General features: G+C 41.3%; 1 protein-coding gene across 1 annotated transcript; it reads left to right on the top strand.

Moving 5' to 3' along the window:
* The first annotated feature begins 14,850 nt into the window (after positions 1-14,850).
* LOC103702204 (NAC domain-containing protein 2-like) lies at positions 14,851-17,241 on the top strand. Its single transcript, XM_008784537.5, has 3 exons — positions 14,851-15,243; positions 15,390-15,691; positions 16,326-17,241. The coding sequence occupies exons 1-3, from the start codon at positions 15,084-15,086 to the stop codon at positions 16,881-16,883; spliced, it is 1,020 nt and encodes a 339-aa protein (XP_008782759.2). The 5' UTR covers positions 14,851-15,083; the 3' UTR covers positions 16,884-17,241.
* The last annotated feature ends 384 nt before the right edge of the window (positions 17,242-17,625 follow it).

Here is a 17,625-nt window from a genome sequence, read left to right on the forward strand (position 1 = left end):
TTTAAACTATGTTTGGCTGATTGTAAGGAATTGGAACCTTTTTGCTAAAATGACACTGACTCTCTATTTTAAAGCCATTTAAATTATTTGTAAGCCCATTTAGACTTGGAAACTTCTTATAAATTCAAGGTGCTCAAGTGACCTTTCTGCCTAATTTTAGGTGCCCATTTATACGCAACCAAGTGACGATTACCATCCGTTACTTCGGAATATCTGCAGGCTTTCGAGGGAACTTGGCGCTTTTCGAATCACTCAAATCTTTCGAGAGGCGAATAGCGTCACTGATTGGGTTGCTTCTTATAGTGCGCATCATTCAGGAGAGTTTTTTGAAAGAGCCTCGAGGCCATCCCCCCAATTAAATTCTTTTTTTGAATTTTTCTGGATACACTCACATTAGTGTGTGTGAGCCGACATTGTATTAAAAAAAAAAAGCATACGAAGTTAGTCTCCAAGGGCACGGTCTCCATGGAGTTCCTGATAACTGTATTTTTCTTTCCTTTTTCTCTCCCAATATTCTTATCTAGCATGGCCTTGAGATTTTTTTTCAATAAAAACATGTGTAGAATACTAGTGTAGATTAGAGACAATTATGTTGCTGCTGGTTCACATCTTAAGCATTTAAAATTTTAACCACAAGAATTGAAGAGGCATGCCATACACTCGTAGCAACCAATTTTCTATGGCTCATAAGCACTAATAACATAAAATGCCAATTCTTTGTTTTCTCTTGTGCCACTGCTAAATTTGAGTTCACTCTTCTTAGGTCTTAATACCCTAAGCAACTAAAGGTGTTAGTGCACTTGTTAGAGTGCAGATAGCATTGAATAGCTTCGCATTATCCTTTTCCTTGATCCTCCAATCAATTAGAATTACAAAGAAGTATGATTTAAACTCTCATATTTTATCATTTACGATTGTTCCATCATTTATTATAGATAATTACATGTTGCTACATTTTTCATTTTTTTACAAGGCTTATCCTCCATCACAAAAATCAAAAATAGATGTCATAAAAATAGCTTCCTTGAGAAAATCTAGATTGTATTAAAGGGCTTGGCACATGATCACAAAAAATTAAAAATATAAAGTCCTTAAATCAGAGGCATTGTCAAAAACCTCTCATTATTATGCTACATCAGCGCGACATGTAGCAATACTTATGAAGTGAACAAATTCCTAATTTTTGTAGCAAAAACTGTCCCTATCGTAAGAAAGCATGAACCCTGAGCTAAAGCTATACTTGTGAAACTGTTTGTCAGGTTGCTCCTTTGGGCCCATTCTTAGTGAACTTGGTCAGTGCAAATTGGTCTGCTTTTGAATTGATGGATAAGGACAATGGCTTTCTCTCGGAAAAAACTGAGTCAAGACTATTGCCAGCCAGTGATCAACAAATATTTTACCCATTAAAATCTAAGGATGCTGCTTCATCTACCCAATAATCTCCTCAAATACATCGGTCCATAGTTTATTAAGGGTCAAAATCTAATGCAGGAGTTATAGTTCTTGGTATTGTTCTGTCATCATGTCAGTTCAGGTATAATCATCTAGGTCTACACTACTTACAAATTAGGCTAATGATTACCAACTTTCACCAAAAAGAAAAGAAGACCTAACATGATCTCTTGACATTGAGAAGGAGTCTCTGAGTGATACAAGAATTACTTGAAAAGCTGGTGAAGGCGTCCTTGGAACGCTTAGTCTGCAATATCTTTTTGGTACTAGATTTTTCTTTGAAAAAGAAATACAGTAGAAGTATCATGCTAGTCAAGATTAGTCATGTTGGTCTACGCACTAGATATTTGGCATATAGAAAACTGTTAAGCAGTGGAGCCGTATTCAACTCTATCCTACTAATCTTGCATGCCATGTGTCACCATGCCATTGAAATCATGGTAGAAGACCTTATCTTCTTAACAGAATGCGATGAAGTTGTGGGGATGCCGATGTGTGTGGGTTCTGCAACAGAACAGAGAAACAACCTGTTTCAAAAATAGGTGATGAGCACAATGATGTGGGGCTTCTTCCTCTGGTGTGCGGTGAGCAAATGGGAGTTTTCTTCTTCCTGATTGGTGGGGGTTTGTGAGTGCACTGTAGAGGAAAAAAAAAGAAGAGATTAAGAACGTGAGTCTTTGGGTTGTCTTCTTTGGGAAGTAAGTTGTTTCTTCCCTAGTTCTTTTTTCCTCTGTTTTGTACTCTTCTCAACGAATAGAAAATCATCAGCGGGATCTTCGTGGACGTAGCCCAAACTTGGGGTGAACCACGTTAAAAATCTGGTGTATTCTTATGTTTTGCTTGCTGTTTTATTCCTCCAGCTCTATTTTTCATGCTATTCCATCTCCTAACAACTGGTATCAAAGCCTATATTCGTAGGAAAGCCCTATTCGTGGGAAAGCCCTGTTCTTTTCTTTAGAACAGCATTGTTTGTGATTCAAGTGGGAGCAATGGAAGATGGGAAGCTAAGAATAGAGAAGTTCAGTGGGATGAACTTCGGGCCGTGGAAGATGCAGATTGAAGACTACCTTTATCAGAAGGATCTTTATCTTCCGCTTGGAGGAAAAACTAAAAAGCCGATAGATATGACTGACGATGAGTGGGAGATCCTAGATCAGAAGGCCCTCGGGACGATTCGCCTCTCCTTGGCGGCATCTGTTGCATTCAACATATCAAATGAGAAGAGCACATCGGATCTCATGAGCACATTGGCAAGGATGTACGAGAAGCCATCGGCATCAAACAAGGTATTTTTGATGAAGAAGCTGTTCAATATGAAGATGGCTGAAAACGGGAGTGTTGCTGAACATCTGAATGAGTTCAATACAATCACCAGTCAGTTGAACTCGGTCGGCATCAACTTCGACGACGAGATCCGAGCTCTGTTGATCTTGTCCTCCCTGCCAGAAAGCTGGAACGGGCTGGTCATGGCCTTAAGCAACTCCTTTGGATCATCTAATATGAAGTATGATGACGTTGTTGGTGTTCTACTCAGCGAGGAGATCAGAAGGAAAACCTCCGACGAAGCATCAGGGACAGCTCTACATATGGAGGGTAGAGGTCGGTCACAGTATAAGTCAAAGAATCATGGTAGATCGAAGTCAAGAAGAAGCAAATCAAGGTTTACCAAAGACAAAGGAGATGGCTGCTGGCACTGTGGCAAGAAGGGGCATATTAGGCGCTTCTGCAAGGCCTACAAGAATCAGACGGAGAGCACTACACAGGAGACTAGCTCTTCGACAAATGTTGCTGAAATTTCTGATACTGATGCCTCACTTTTATCTTTAGATGTGCAGGCCGAATCATGGGTTATAGATTCCGGTGCCTCTTTTCATGCTACTGCATAGAAGGACATCCTTACACATTATGCCCAAGGAGATTTTGGACATGTCTATCTTGGAGATGGAGAGCCTTGTAACATCATTGGTAAAGGAGATGTGCAGATAAATATGGCGAGCGGTTCAGTCTTGAAGCTGACAGATGTAAGACATGTGCCCAGTCTTAGAAGAAATCTTATATCTGTTGAACAGCTTGCTAGTGCAGGCTATGTTACTTCTTTTGTTGGTGACTCTTGGAAGATCATTAAAGGATCTATAGTGGTTGCTCGTGGTAAGAAAGAGGGCACGCTCTATGTGACAGAGGGCACTGTGAGTTCCATCTCAGTTGCAGAGTCAAGCACAGATTCAACATTATGGCATTGTAGACTTGGACATATGAGCGAGAAGGGAATGAAGATCATGCATTCCAAAGGAAAGCTCTCAGGGCTCAAATCAGTGGATCTAGAGTTTTGTGAAGATTGCATCTTTGGAAAGCAGAAGAAAGTGAGCTTCTTGAAACAGAGACGATCTCGACGATCACAGAAGTTGGAGTTGGTCCATACTGATGTCTTTGGACCAACCCAGGTATGTTCATTTGGTGGTTCTTCATATTTTGTCACTTTCATAGATGATGCTACAAGAAAACTGTGGGTTTATTTTCTAAAAAATAAATCTGATGTATTTGATGTCTTCAAAAAGTGGAGAGCTCTTGTTGAGAATGAAATAGGTCTGAAGCTGAAGTGCTTAAGGTAGGACAATGGAGGAGAGTATTGCAGCAAAGAGTTTGAGGAGTACTGCGCTATTAATGGAATAAGGCGAGAGAAGACAGTTCCAGGAACACCACAGCAAAATGGTGTAGCTGAGCGCATGAACCGCACTATCATGGAGCGTGCCAGAAGCATGAGACTACACGCTAGGCTGCCTAAACAGTTTTGGGCCGATGCGGTGAACATTGCTGCATATTTGATAAACAGAGGACCCTCAATTCTATTGGATGGAGGATTACCAGAGGAAGCATGGACTAGCAAGGAGGTAAATTTATCACACCTAAGAACTTTTGGCTGCATTTCTTATGTTTATGAGGATTCTACAAGTAGAAACAAATTGGATGCAAAGTCTAGAAAATGTATTTTCATTGGATATGGACAGAATAACTTTGGGTATCGCTTCTGGGATGAAGAGAATAGGAAAGTCATTAGAAGCAAAGATGTCATATTTAATGAAAATGTGATGTATAAAGACAGATCTAATCAGCAGGATAGAAAAGGAGTATGTAGAGCTTGAGGAGATCTCTGAAAAATGTGTAAAAAAAAGTCAAGAGAATAGAGTAGTACCTACAGAACAAGAAACCCCTATTGCTGTTAGGAGGTCTACTAGAACTGTTAAAGCTCCTAGTCGTTATTCTCCTTCTCTACATTATTTATTGTTGACTGACAATGGTGAACCAGAGTGTTTTGAAGAGGTTTTTCAAGTTGATAGCACCACAGCTTGGCAGAAGGCCATGAATGAGGAGATGGACTCCTTGATGACAAACCAAACTTGGGATTTGGTTCGGTTGCCTGCAGGAAAGAAAGCCCTTCATAACAAGTGGGTTTACAGGTTGAAAGAAGAATAAGATGGCACCAAGAGGTACAAAGCCAGATTGGTTGTAAAAGGTTTTCAACAGAAAGCGGGTATAGATTATACTGAGATTTTTGCTCCTGTCGTTAAGTTGACTACTATTAGATCTGTGTTGAGTTTGGTAGCATCAGAGGATTTGCATCTTGAGCAGTTAGATGTAAAAACTGCATTCCTCCATGGTGATTTAGAGGAGGAAATTTATATGCATCAGCCAGAAGGTTTTGAAACTTTAGGAAAAGAGGAGATGGTGTGTAGGCTCAAGAAGAGCCTGTATGGTTTGAAGCAAGCTCCGAGACAGTGGTATTTGAAATTTGACAGGTTTATGTCTATGCATGGTTACACTAGATGCAATGCTAACCACTGCTGTTTTGTTAAGAAATTTCATGACTCTTATATTATACTGCTTTTGTATGTGGATGATATGCTTATTGCAAGATCAAACATGGAGGAGATCCAGAATCTCAAGAAAGAGTTATCACATGAGTTTGCTATGAAAGTTTTGGGTCCAGCCAAACAAATTCTTGGCATGAGAATTACTAGAGACAGAGCAAACAAAAAACTGAAGTTATCACAAGAGAGCTATGTTGAGAAGATCCTACAAAGGTTCAATATGGAGAAGGCAAAACCAGTTAGCACTCCGTTGGCTAGTCACTTTAAGCTTAATAAGAATCAATGTGCAAAAACTCCAGATGATAGGGCTTACATGAAGGAAGTACCGTATGCCTCAGCGGTCGGCAGTCTTATGTATGCTATGGTGTGCACGAGACCAGATATTGCATATGCAGTGGGAGTAGTTAGCCGGTTTATGAACAATCCAGGCAAGGCTCATTGGGAAGCTGTCAAGTGGATTCTCAGGTATTTGAGAGGTACAACTGATCATGGATTATGGTATGGAGGCTCAGAGATCAGGCTTCAGGGGTTCGTGGACTCAGATCTTGCAGGTGATATGGATAGCAGGAAAAGCACCACAGGTTATGTGTTTACTTTGGGCAGCGCAGCAGTCAGTTGGGCTTCAAAGCTGCAGAAGATAGTTGCTTTATCCACTACAGAGGCCGAGTATGTTGCAGCAACGGAGGCGTGCAAGGAGCTAATATGGCTTAAGAACCTGATGACAGAATTGGGAAATCCGCAAAAAGATGTTAAATTGCACATTGATAGTCAGAGTGCGATTTATCTTGCAAGGAATTCAGCATTTCAATACAAGACGAAGCATATAGACATCAGGTATCATTTTATCCGCTCTCTTTTGGAGGATGGTCAGTTTATTTTTATGAAGATCCATACCAGCAAAAATTCTGCAGATATGTTAACCAAGGTAGTTACAATTGAGAAGCTGAAGGCATGCTCAGCTTCTCTTGGTCTTTCACAATGAAGACGGAATTGAGATCCCGCTTGATTGAGCTATAGTACATGTTGAGGCTCATGTTCACAAGCATTATGCTTAAGATGAAGACGTTGTTTGAAGAGTTTTTTGATCACGTCTCCAAGTGGGAGATTTGTTAAGCAGTGGAGCCGTATTCAACTCTATCCTACTAATCTTGCATGCCACGTGTCACCATGCCATTGAAATCATGGTAGAAGACCTTATCTTCTTAACAGAATGCGATGAAGTTGTGGGGATGCCGATGTGTGTGGGTTCTGCAACAGAACAGAGAAACAACCTGTTTCAAAAATAGGTGATGAGCACAATGACGTGGGGCTTCTTCCCCTGGTGTGCGGTGAGCAAATGGGAGTTTTCTTCTTCCTGATTGGTGGGGGTTTGTGAGTGCACTGTAGAGCGAAAAAAAAAAGAAGAGATTAAGAACGTGAGTCTTTGGGTTGTCTTCTTTGGGAAGTAAGTTGTTTCTTCCCTGGTTCTTTTTTCCTCTGTTTTGTACTCTTCTCAACGAATAGAAAATCATCAGCGGGATCTTCGTGGACGTAGCCCAAACTTGGGGTGAACCACGTTAAAAATCTGGTGTATTCTTGTGTTTTGCTTGCTGTTTTATTCCTCCAGCTCTATTCTTCATACTATTCCATCTCCTAACAAAAACTTCTCTTTATCCTGGCATCCAATGGACATTTCAGCATAAAGAAAAGATGGGTAGGATTCCAAAACGAACCTTCAGAAATTTAAAAAAAAAAAGATCAGAGGAAGCTTCTAATTCGTTTCTTAAAATGAAATCGTCAGGAAGAAGATATTCTGCAAGGAATTAGGCACATGCTTGGAGCTTTGGTCGAGAAAGCAGCCAATACCAAGCTTGTTTTCTTGCCGGTGGGCAAATTCCCTACTTTCCACTTGACCACTTGACCAAATTATCAAACTTATCCATACTTACGTACTTTACAAAAGTTAATTTGCATGATTGGAATAAGAGTTCCACGATCTAATCCCTTTAAAGAGGTTATGATACTAAAGTTAAAAGGATAATCGTACTAAACGACGACACGCCAATAAGAGGCATAATGATTGTCTCGCCTATGGATATGTTGCTTTGAGCACAGTGTGAACTACTCGACTTCCAACAAAATATTAGCTTTGTGCATGCTTGCACAATCATGACATTCATATCACTTGCAGGTTTTCAAGCGAATTTGCATGAAGGTACCAAAAAAACAAAAAGGTAAGCTAGGGTTTGGAGGCGGTGAAAAAGGTGGGAAAACTAAGTCATATTAATTTGGTCCAAATGAGCATCATCCGATAGGTGATCACAACAAAAGATATCACTTGGTCAGGTCAAATGCAGGTCTAGCTCAACCTAATTTTACATGGGTGGGCTTTCAGTTTGATATTTAGTTCCATAACCAACCCATTTGCACTTAGGATGTCTTGACACCGATCATTAGGACGGTTGGGTCTAAACATATTTTTTGAACTAAAGGAATGAGGGAAACCCCACCTCCAAACATGAGAATTTATTAAATTGACATAAATTTTACAAGAGAACGATGAAAGAATGAATGAAATGGCCAAGGAGGAGTAGAAGAGGAAGACAGAAAGAAATTGTAGTACGAGTATTTAAGGTATATTTGGTTCGCGATCAGAATTGGAGCTAGAATGGATTAGAATGGAAATCGAAATGGTCATATTTTGTGACTCATTTGATTCATGACGGAAATCGAAATGCGATCTCAATAGTACGAGAGAATCAAGATTGGGTTTCGAGGGATTAGAGCATCCACATTCTCTTCTAGAATCAAAATGGAAATAAAACTTTCTCCAACTAAATGGCTGGAATTGGGAGCCTCTCATTCCCATTTGTATACTAGAGCCCAACTCCCTCCAACCAAACATGTTCTTAGAATCTTACTAAAGTTTAAAGGTAATGCAATAATGCATTCCACAAAGCCCAACAAGCCTTTTCCAATACCTGTCGTCAAGTGATGCTTCCAAAGTATTCAATTGTTCATTTCCTGCCATATATTCCATCGCAGAGACATGACAAGCTGATCCAACCTTGCCTTGTGTTTCTTCTGATCCTCTTCTTTCTCCACAGTTTATAATGATAGAAGGGAAATAGGGTGTCTCTTCACACCTAGTCAGGTCTTGTTTGCAAAGCACAAAGTCTTAGAAAATGAACATTGAAGGAAAAGACGAGTTAGTCTTAGCCATGATTCGGCGGATTGAAAACTTTTGATCAAAGTATAGTTTCTAAATAGGATTATCTTCAAATATGAAGGTTAAGGTTCTCATCCAAAAAGACTAGTTAAAATATATTATTTGCATTCCTTGGCCTTATGTAAATATATCAGATTTCTCCACGGTGCAACAAATATCAACTTAAACATATATCAGCATGTACGGGTCTTCATATCCTTTCTCTTTATGTTCTGATATTCTTTATAGGCTAAGGATCCAAATCTAATCAATTCCATTCACAATACCATAATCAGCCTATGGTCAATTTTCAAAAAATCAGTGCTGTAGTATTTTCTAATCTACATAAATTAGAGGATGTATCCATTCTCATACGACCCCTAGTAATCTATAATCTTATCTAAAAAGATCAGCTAGAAGGTGCCGATTCCTTCGCTCTAATGCTCAGCCTTGGATTTCATCGATCATTCATCCCATCCAGCATGGCTCGGTTTAAACATCGCACGCTAGGGTTGATATTATTGAATCGTGATTGTCAATGTATCTGTTAGGATCAAGGAGATGCCTAGCTCAACGAGGTACATGCCAGCCAGCTCCTGTGTGGTACAGGTTTCAGTTAGGTATACTTATTGCACCCATGAGTTTTTAAGTGTACAGGTCAGATAATTCTTCTAAGAGACAAAAAAAAAAAAAAAGTATTAAGTCAGATAAGGGTTGGACCCGGCTGTGGGCCACCGGAGCCCATGCTTATCTCCTCTAACAGCGAGCCATTGTTGGACCAATTCCCATTCCATGTGAACCGTATTTCTCGTGATTGAATGCAGTCAGACATTTCCACTGGAACGGAGGCCTACAATTTCGGGAGCTCAACTTGTTCGCACGGATGGTTGACCTAAGAGGTAATTCGGCCAATAATTGGTTCGTTTATCTATACAAAAGCCTAAATGATTGAGAAGTGGTGCCTTGTTGGGACCATGTACGTACTTAATTAGAGATCAGCAATCACTCGTGCACCTAAAATTAGTCTATAATAAGATGATACTTTTCGTTCTTCAAGTTCAAGTTCTAAGTGCAAGACTTCAAGTTCCACGCCGGATTCTCTCATCCACCCCAAGTCATGCTTCATCTCGTGCATTGTGGAGTCCCCTTGGACTGGCTACCAGTTGATTCATGATAGTTCATTGAATTCAAAAACAAGAGTTATTAATGACAGATAGTGCGCATACCAATCTGGTTTGAATTCATATACTTTTGGTTTTACGTACGTTCTTCCATGTGAAAATTGGAAAGAGTGAGGAAATATAAGATCAAAGTGAAGAGGCCGGCTGACGATGCAAACAGCATCGTTCTTCTTTTTTGATTAAAAATTAGTGATATGGCCAACATTGTCTCAATAAATAATAAAATGATGGATACAAAAGTCAACATCACATATTTATGATTTGTCACAAGCCCGCAATCTAGGACCACCATAATATCAACATATGTAATATTTCTTACCATTCTGTAGGCTTCTTAGTGTCGTTTAAATACTATGAGTCTTTTCCCACCATTCCATTCAAACCATGGATATCCTATTAATTTATCCCCCAGAAAAAAACTAATAAAAGATTACAACTCGCAAGCTAGCATCTCAGAGTAGTGGTTAATTGCACACCTCTATGGTTGCAAGAAATTTTCATGTTTAAGCTTTTGGAAGTTGCTCTCTTAAGATTTTTCACATGTTTGATTCTTCCATCATTCTTATGAAATGAATGGTCCTGCCGCTGCTCTTAGAAAAGGAAATGCTGCAAGCCTAGAACTTTGTGAAGCCAACCAGGAACACGTTAGCGCATCGAAGTTTTTTAACCACACGTGGAAAACTACTACTAATTAATGTCCCGATCCATCGCATGCTGGGAATAAAGATCGGCCATCCTAATCTTTTCTACTGGCGGCTGTTCACGTTTACTATTCTTCTCCTGGACAGCACCGCTGAAGCTTCCTGGAGAACAGGTAATTAATTAAGCTTACCTGGCCTGAGGTCAAGAAGGGATAAGGATCACTTGTTAGCTTTGAATGGTAAGAGGAGATCAGTGACAGGATATGTTCTTATCATTCTCCGAGTGGACTATATAATTCTAAAAGATGTGCTCTTCTTTTTAGCTTAATTTGAGCAATTAGGTTTTCTAACAGGCATACGAAAAAGTCAAACGGGTCCATTGACTCCCACAATGGAAGGGCATTCGCATCATCTTATACCGCCCAAGTGCTTTCTTTTTCTTTTCTTCGCGCTTGTTGAAACAAGTGCTTGTAAATGAGAATCATGTGACTCAGGTCTTGATGCAGTTTATATGTTCACATGGAGGGCATGCGAGGCCTTGCAAGTTGGATGAGGTCGGCAACTTGGGCTTTATCAAGGAGGGACAACAGGAACTGACTTGCATGACATGGGGACATGAGATGTCCATGCATGAAATGTTACTCCAAGGATCCACACGAGAACAACAAGATATTTTAGAATTTGTATAGTAGTCTACTGGTCTTACTTCCCTTTTTTACAGAACAAACTTTTACCTTTCCTTCCCTCCATGCCTTCTGTTTAGGCCAAAGGACGGGCCTCTCATGGGTTGCACATGAGCCTATAGGCGAGCAAAAAGGCTTTTGGCGCTCTTGTATGTACGTACCGACGATAGATAGATGCATCGGCAATTTTTGGCTCCAGCACTAAAATTTGCTGATGCTTCTAAGTTGCGATATCGGCAGGGGTAATACTAAGACGATGCTTTTAAGCGTCCTCAGAGGAAAAAAAAAAAGGAGCATAGATGATGCTTTTAAAAACGCCGTCGAAGGCCAAAAAGAAAAGCAGGAGATGACGCTTAAAAAGCGTCGTTGGAATCCTACTCGCGTACTTGGGCTAGATGATGCTTAAAAGCATCGTCAGAATCCCCACGACGCTCAACTGCCAAGTCTCCATTATAAACAAGCCAATCCTCCAGCAATGGAAACCCTAGCCGCTCAGAGAAAGAGAGAGAGAGAGAGAGAGAGAGGAGGAGGATGGAAACTCTAGCCCCGGATCCTGCCGTCTCCGAGTCCGCAAAAACGATCCATGCCCTGGAGGCCGATCTCGCCAGCGAGGAGCACCACTAGTTCATCTAAATCTAATCGGACGCTCGCTCGACGATAGGGGAGGCGCCGGTGAAGCTGGCCGTGAAGATAAATCGGCAAGCAACAAGTCGATGTTCTTGCACATCGAGGTTGAGAAGGCGGAGGTGGTTCTTTGGGCGACAACGATAAGGCTGAGGACCGGGTGGCGAAAGGCGAAGGCGGAAGAGGAGGACGCGGGAGGGGAGGTGGACGCCCGCTCCAATGACTTCATCAACTTGTTTCGGCAGCAGCTTGAGCTTAAGCAGCTCGACTCCATCGTGAGGTACAAGGACATACTCAACCGCGGGGTTGGAAATCAAAATTTTTACTTCAATTGTTGGTAAAAGTAGGGGAGAAAAGAAACATCCTCATATTGCATTAGTCTATATTATGTTTGTAGTAGCTAGTGGTTGGGAATGGGGTTAGGTGATGTAATTTGTAATTTGTAATTTGTAAATGGAACCCTAGATGGAGTTAGGAAATCTTTTGAAGTTTATTGTAATTTGTAAAAGAAATATCATTAATGAGATTATATGTATTTTAGTGTAATTTGTTAAAAAAAAAATATTAGCACCCAAATGAAATTATATGTTCATTTGTTGCAGCATCTCATCATGGAGTTTGTAAAAGAAACATATTTCCAAGCTTGGATTTTCGAGACATGATCATGCTTCTTCATCGACTGAAGGGTAAAACAAACTCCCAATTTTTGAAAGAATATTATATATGAGGTTGTTCGGCAAAAGCCGACGCTTATAAGCGCCGGCGAAAGCCAAAATAGCCCGATGCTTATAAGTGTCAACAAAGCTTCCATTTTTGCAAAAAATTCCGCCCTCCAAAAATTTCCACTCTCCTCTTGCCGGCGCTTTTGCAATGTTTTTGAAAGCGTCGGTGCCGATGCTTATAAATATCGGTATTGACTCTAAAAAACACTAAAAAAATATTTTTTTATAGCATATGCATATATATATATATATATATATATATATATATATATATATATATATATATATATATATATATATATATATATATATATATATATATATATATAATGCCCACATTGTCTCTTTACAATTCCAACAACCCCCAAAGATAACTAAGAAATTTCCTTGAGCAACCGCATCCTGAACTGTTGTCTTGTACTGCATCTAACACCACATCCAGCATTCCAACCGCCAGACTCTGACTTGAAATTCTTATCTTAGCTTCCGTACACAACTCCATGAATCTAGGAGATAATCACGCAACTAAACATTACTAACAAGCAATTGAACCAGTCAAATCTTGGTTGCTAAAAATTACATGCGCGTGCCTTAAAACTCACAACATAACTTTGGGACCAATGAGTGCAAGCCTTTGAGGTAATGATTGTTTGTGTTCATGACACCTTATAAACAATCAAGTGGGCTTCGGGTGGCATCTTGCTTTCCGTTCCATCAAAAAAAAAAAAAAAAACACGCACACACAAAATCAATTAAGTGGGTGACATAGTCAAAACTCATTAGACAACATCGCATCGCACTTTACATATTAAAGCCCATGCAATGATCTCCGTGTGGGCAGCCTACAACAATTTATAGGAGCATTCTAGGAATAAATGGTCACTCAATAGTTAGGATAATCCCCTCTCTCTCTCTCTCCCTCTCTCTCTCTTATATACGGTGCTCATATTTAGGCTAGTCAACAGGTTCTTTTAACGCTTTTGTGACAGGCTTCTCAAATTCTTCTTCATCCTTATCATCAATTCCTTCAGTTTCTTTTGAGCTTGGAGGATGACCGAAAGCTTGCAGATGTGGTCATGTGGCTAACGATATAAATATGAGACGTTATCATCAACTTTTTTAAGCTGGCGGTAGGTCCAGGACGTTCCCCGGAAGCCGTCGTCATCCTGAATGTCAGCACGATCGTCTCGTCACAAATGCGTCCAAGGTGGATATATTCCACCATTCCAAGCTGGATAACACCTATCATCGGAAAATGGACTCGAATCAATGGATGGCAACCAAAAGTTGCTTTAAATAGCATATACGTGGAGATGAGAATAACACCCTCATCTGCCCGCTTCGGCAATTCATTCCCCCTTTCATAGCATTGCAGAATCGCAAGTAGCTTGTTCTAGCATCCAATCCATTGACAGGCACTAATCCAACTTTTAGTTCTCAAGATAATTATCCTCCAAACCCACCCCATACCTTATAATTAGTAAGCACCGGGACCCCCATAAACAACGAGATGCACTTTTCTTTCTCGAGTGCTCTCAGCGTGTCAAGTTTAGCCACGTGGATTAACACTAAGATGAACTTGACTAAAGAAAAGCTTCATTTATTGAATGGGACCGGGGTATTTTGTCCGGCAGGAATACGAGACTTTCGAGAAAAAAAAGGCCTTCATGCATGCTTTTGTGCTAGAACCGGTCAGCCGGACCATCCACTACGTAACATATCACATGCAGCGAATGGCCGACTACCACGTGCACGTATGTTATATCGTTACATCGACGTGGCATATTTGGCGTTGTGCATGGGGATGTTCTATGTTCGATGTGATCAGTGGGATCGATGCTCATCACCACGTGTCATCTTGACATGATCTTAATACAATTTTTGTGCTAACGAAACATATACGGTTATCCCCCCAAATATCCAACCAGCCTAACTCGCGTGCTCGAATGAATTGAATCGGCGAAAATTAAGAGGAAAAGAGGGAATAAAAATAGTAGGCGGAATTAATAAATAAAAGTCTTTATTTTGGACAACTAACTCGGTTGTCTTCTAGGGGAAGAGTCCACCTTCGCTTTTGGCTCATTGGTTGATGGGGGCTAACCAATCAGGAGAGGCGCCCGTCCACACCATGGCCTCCAATTTTCCCAGTGGAGTGTCGTGCTTAACTTCTGACGGTGTACAGAGCTCCATTGATCGGACGGTCCAGATCGGACGGTCGGCGGGAAAAATCCTGGTCACCGGATAGTCCGGATAAGGATCCAAGACCAGGGTCCGACCAACCAAGTCGATCGCAGACAACCGTCGCAAACAAAGAGCATCAGCCTACTAGATCGCAGTGCAGCGTACCAGAATACGTGGACGGCCAGGATTATCCAGAAACACATCAACTTGTCCAGATCGGCAACCAACATCCGGTCGACAAGTGTCCCTAACACCTGGCAGATGACGTCATCAGAGGGTGGTCATCTTCCCCTCTACCTCTCGGCTCTCGCTCGTCCCCTCTGATACGTGGGATTGCAGCGATAACCAGAAACCCCACGTGTTAGCGCCACACTAAACGACAAAATACTGCAACTATTAAAGCACCCCCCGCCCATCTCTACCAAAAATTTCATTCCCCCCCTCCTTCCTCTTCCCACACCTTCCTCTTTATATCTTTTTTATCCTTCCCGCAGAGACGGAGATAGAAGAAGGGGACCAACCAACCCCTTCATTGCCTCTGAAGCCATGTCCAACCCCAGGTCGCTTCCTCCCGGCTTTCGGTTCCATCCGACCGACGAAGAGCTCATCCTTCACTACCTGAGGAATCGAGCAGCGTCGGTGCCGTGCCCTGTTTCGATCATCGCCGAGGTCGATATCTACAAGTTTGATCCATGGGACCTTCCTGGTTAGTGGGCTTAGCAGCAGCGTTGCTGCCAAAGTGCATCATGTGTTGCACGCTAGCTTATCGCTTTTTTTTTTATTTATTTCATTCATGATTGTATGATTGCGTGCATGGTTGGTAGTTAATGATTCTTAATATATCTGTTTCAGCTAAGGCGATGTTTGGGGATCGAGAGTGGTACTTCTTTAGCCCGAGGGACCGCAAGTACCCGAACGGGATACGCCCCAACCGGGCAGCGGCATCTGGGTACTGGAAGGCAACTGGGACTGATAAGCCGATCCGTACGAGCAAAGGGAATGAGAATATTGGCGTTAAGAAGGCCTTGGTGTTCTACATGGGTAGGCCACCTAAGGGATTGAAGACCAACTGGATCATGCATGAGTATCGCCTTTTTGAAGCTCAGAACAGCAACAACTACAAGCCCATGAAGTTTAGAGACTCTTCCATGAGGGTGAGGAAGTGATCTCATCCCACTCCTCCTCCTTTGAGAACCCTTCTTTTTTTCTCCTGTTCTTTCCTTGCTGCTGTCGTACTTCCAAGATATTTTCTTTCTTTGCATAAAGTCTAAACCATACGAGCCTTCGCCTTTGGGATTGTTGTTGACAAAACAGCCCTTGCAGGTTAAAGAAAATGAGGCGTGGATGTCCTTCCAGATGTGGATGGCACAAAAACACCCTTCACTTGATTAACTAGATTGGAAATGTTCTGACGTCCAGTGCTTTCTAACCCGCTGTGCTATTGAATGAATAGGCTAACATGTAGATATGAACTCAACCATTGTTTTTTTTTTTTCAATTTGGGTTTGATGAGAAGGACTTCAAGTGATGGTTCGCATCAGTTATTGACTAAAATACGAGTCAGTGTATTACAGATAAGTTTCATTAATTGATCAGCCCACCTACCACTAGGACTGAGACTGCTTAAGTTGAAAGGGTCCTTGTTATAATAATAGTATTATTTATTGTTAATTATCTTTAACTTCATATAGATGCATGCTCAGAACAATTAGTGCAACCCTTTTGGTTTATATGGGCAAACTTTAATCATATCAATTGATATACACTTCTGCTTCTCTCCATTTACAGTTGGATGACTGGGTCCTTTGTCGAATCTACAAGAAGAGCAACCATCTCCCGTCGGTTCCACCACCAATGGATCGAGAGCAAGAAGACTCGGGCATCGAAGACAACTACCACTCAAACTTAACGAGCATCCCACAACAAAACCCTCCAAGGCTGCATAAGTCTTCCTCTTTATGTGAACTGCTTGAGGACTACTCCTCACTCTCACATCTATTTGATAACCAGCCTGAAATGGCAGGATCATCAGACCACGCTTACATTATGGGTCCGCCAAGTTCAAACCAACTCTTCATTGATAGCAGTGGCAAGCACAACTTAGCTCAGCAGCTCCCCCAAGCAGAACCCTCGGCTCCAAATGCTGAAAACTCTTCAAAGCGCCAGAGAATGTCGGACATTTACTCAGAGGAGAACAATGGGGTGTTAAACCCATCAAAGAACCGCAATGATTCATTCATTTGCCCAAACTTCTCCAACCAGTTTGACGGCCCTCAGTGCAACTTGCTAAACCAGCCATTCTTCGGTCAGCAAATATTACTCAATTCTCACCTGGGGTTGCACTGAACTCAGTCACATTAATTATACTTGCATAAATCACGGATATCAAGTCAGAAGGAAAAGGAAAGAGCATAAAAGATCGTTTTGTTAGTCATGAGATAGGCCGTCTTTTTGTTTAGAAACTTTGCCTTGTCTCGAGAGGGTATGGTCAGAGATCCAACAGGAAGGGTGTAGTGGTGTCAAAGGGGATGCCTCAAAGAGAGCCTGGTGTTAGATGGACCCGGTAAGATCACAAAATTATTTAGGAGAATCTACTGGGTCAATTAGAGGACTGGTCTTGTCGAGATCATGTGGTTTGAAATGGATGCATGATTTCTTCTTCTTTTTTTTATAATAAAGTCAGACGATGTTCATGTCCCGATCACACACCTCACAGCAGCCAATGGCGTGGGAGATATTTTTCTTTTTTGTTTGTCTTTTACAAGTTGATATGTTTTGATGTGGTACATGGTACAATAATGGTAGCTAGAATGGAGGTGTGGCAAGATTCTTGTCCAGGATAAGCTGATGATGGAGCTTTAACTTTTGCCGGAATACTGAAAGATAGGGATAGGTTCATATCCCTGAACACATGCACACAGGCAAACGGGCACGCGCGCGCGCGCGTGCTGACAGAGAGAGAGAGAGAGAGGGTGACTCCAAATCGTCAATGTGCAAACTTGTCGGTTTGCAAAAGAAGAGCAGCAGAACAATATGTTGATTAGAAGAAGGGGCATAAACTAATTTAACAAAGGATGACTTCATTGTC

The sequence above is a fragment of the Phoenix dactylifera genome, chromosome 8 (genome assembly GCF_051530095.1).
Source record: "Phoenix dactylifera cultivar Ajwa chromosome 8, Ajwa_hap1_PhDact_Kaust_v1.1, whole genome shotgun sequence".
NCBI lineage: Eukaryota > Viridiplantae > Streptophyta > Magnoliopsida > Arecales > Arecaceae > Phoenix > Phoenix dactylifera.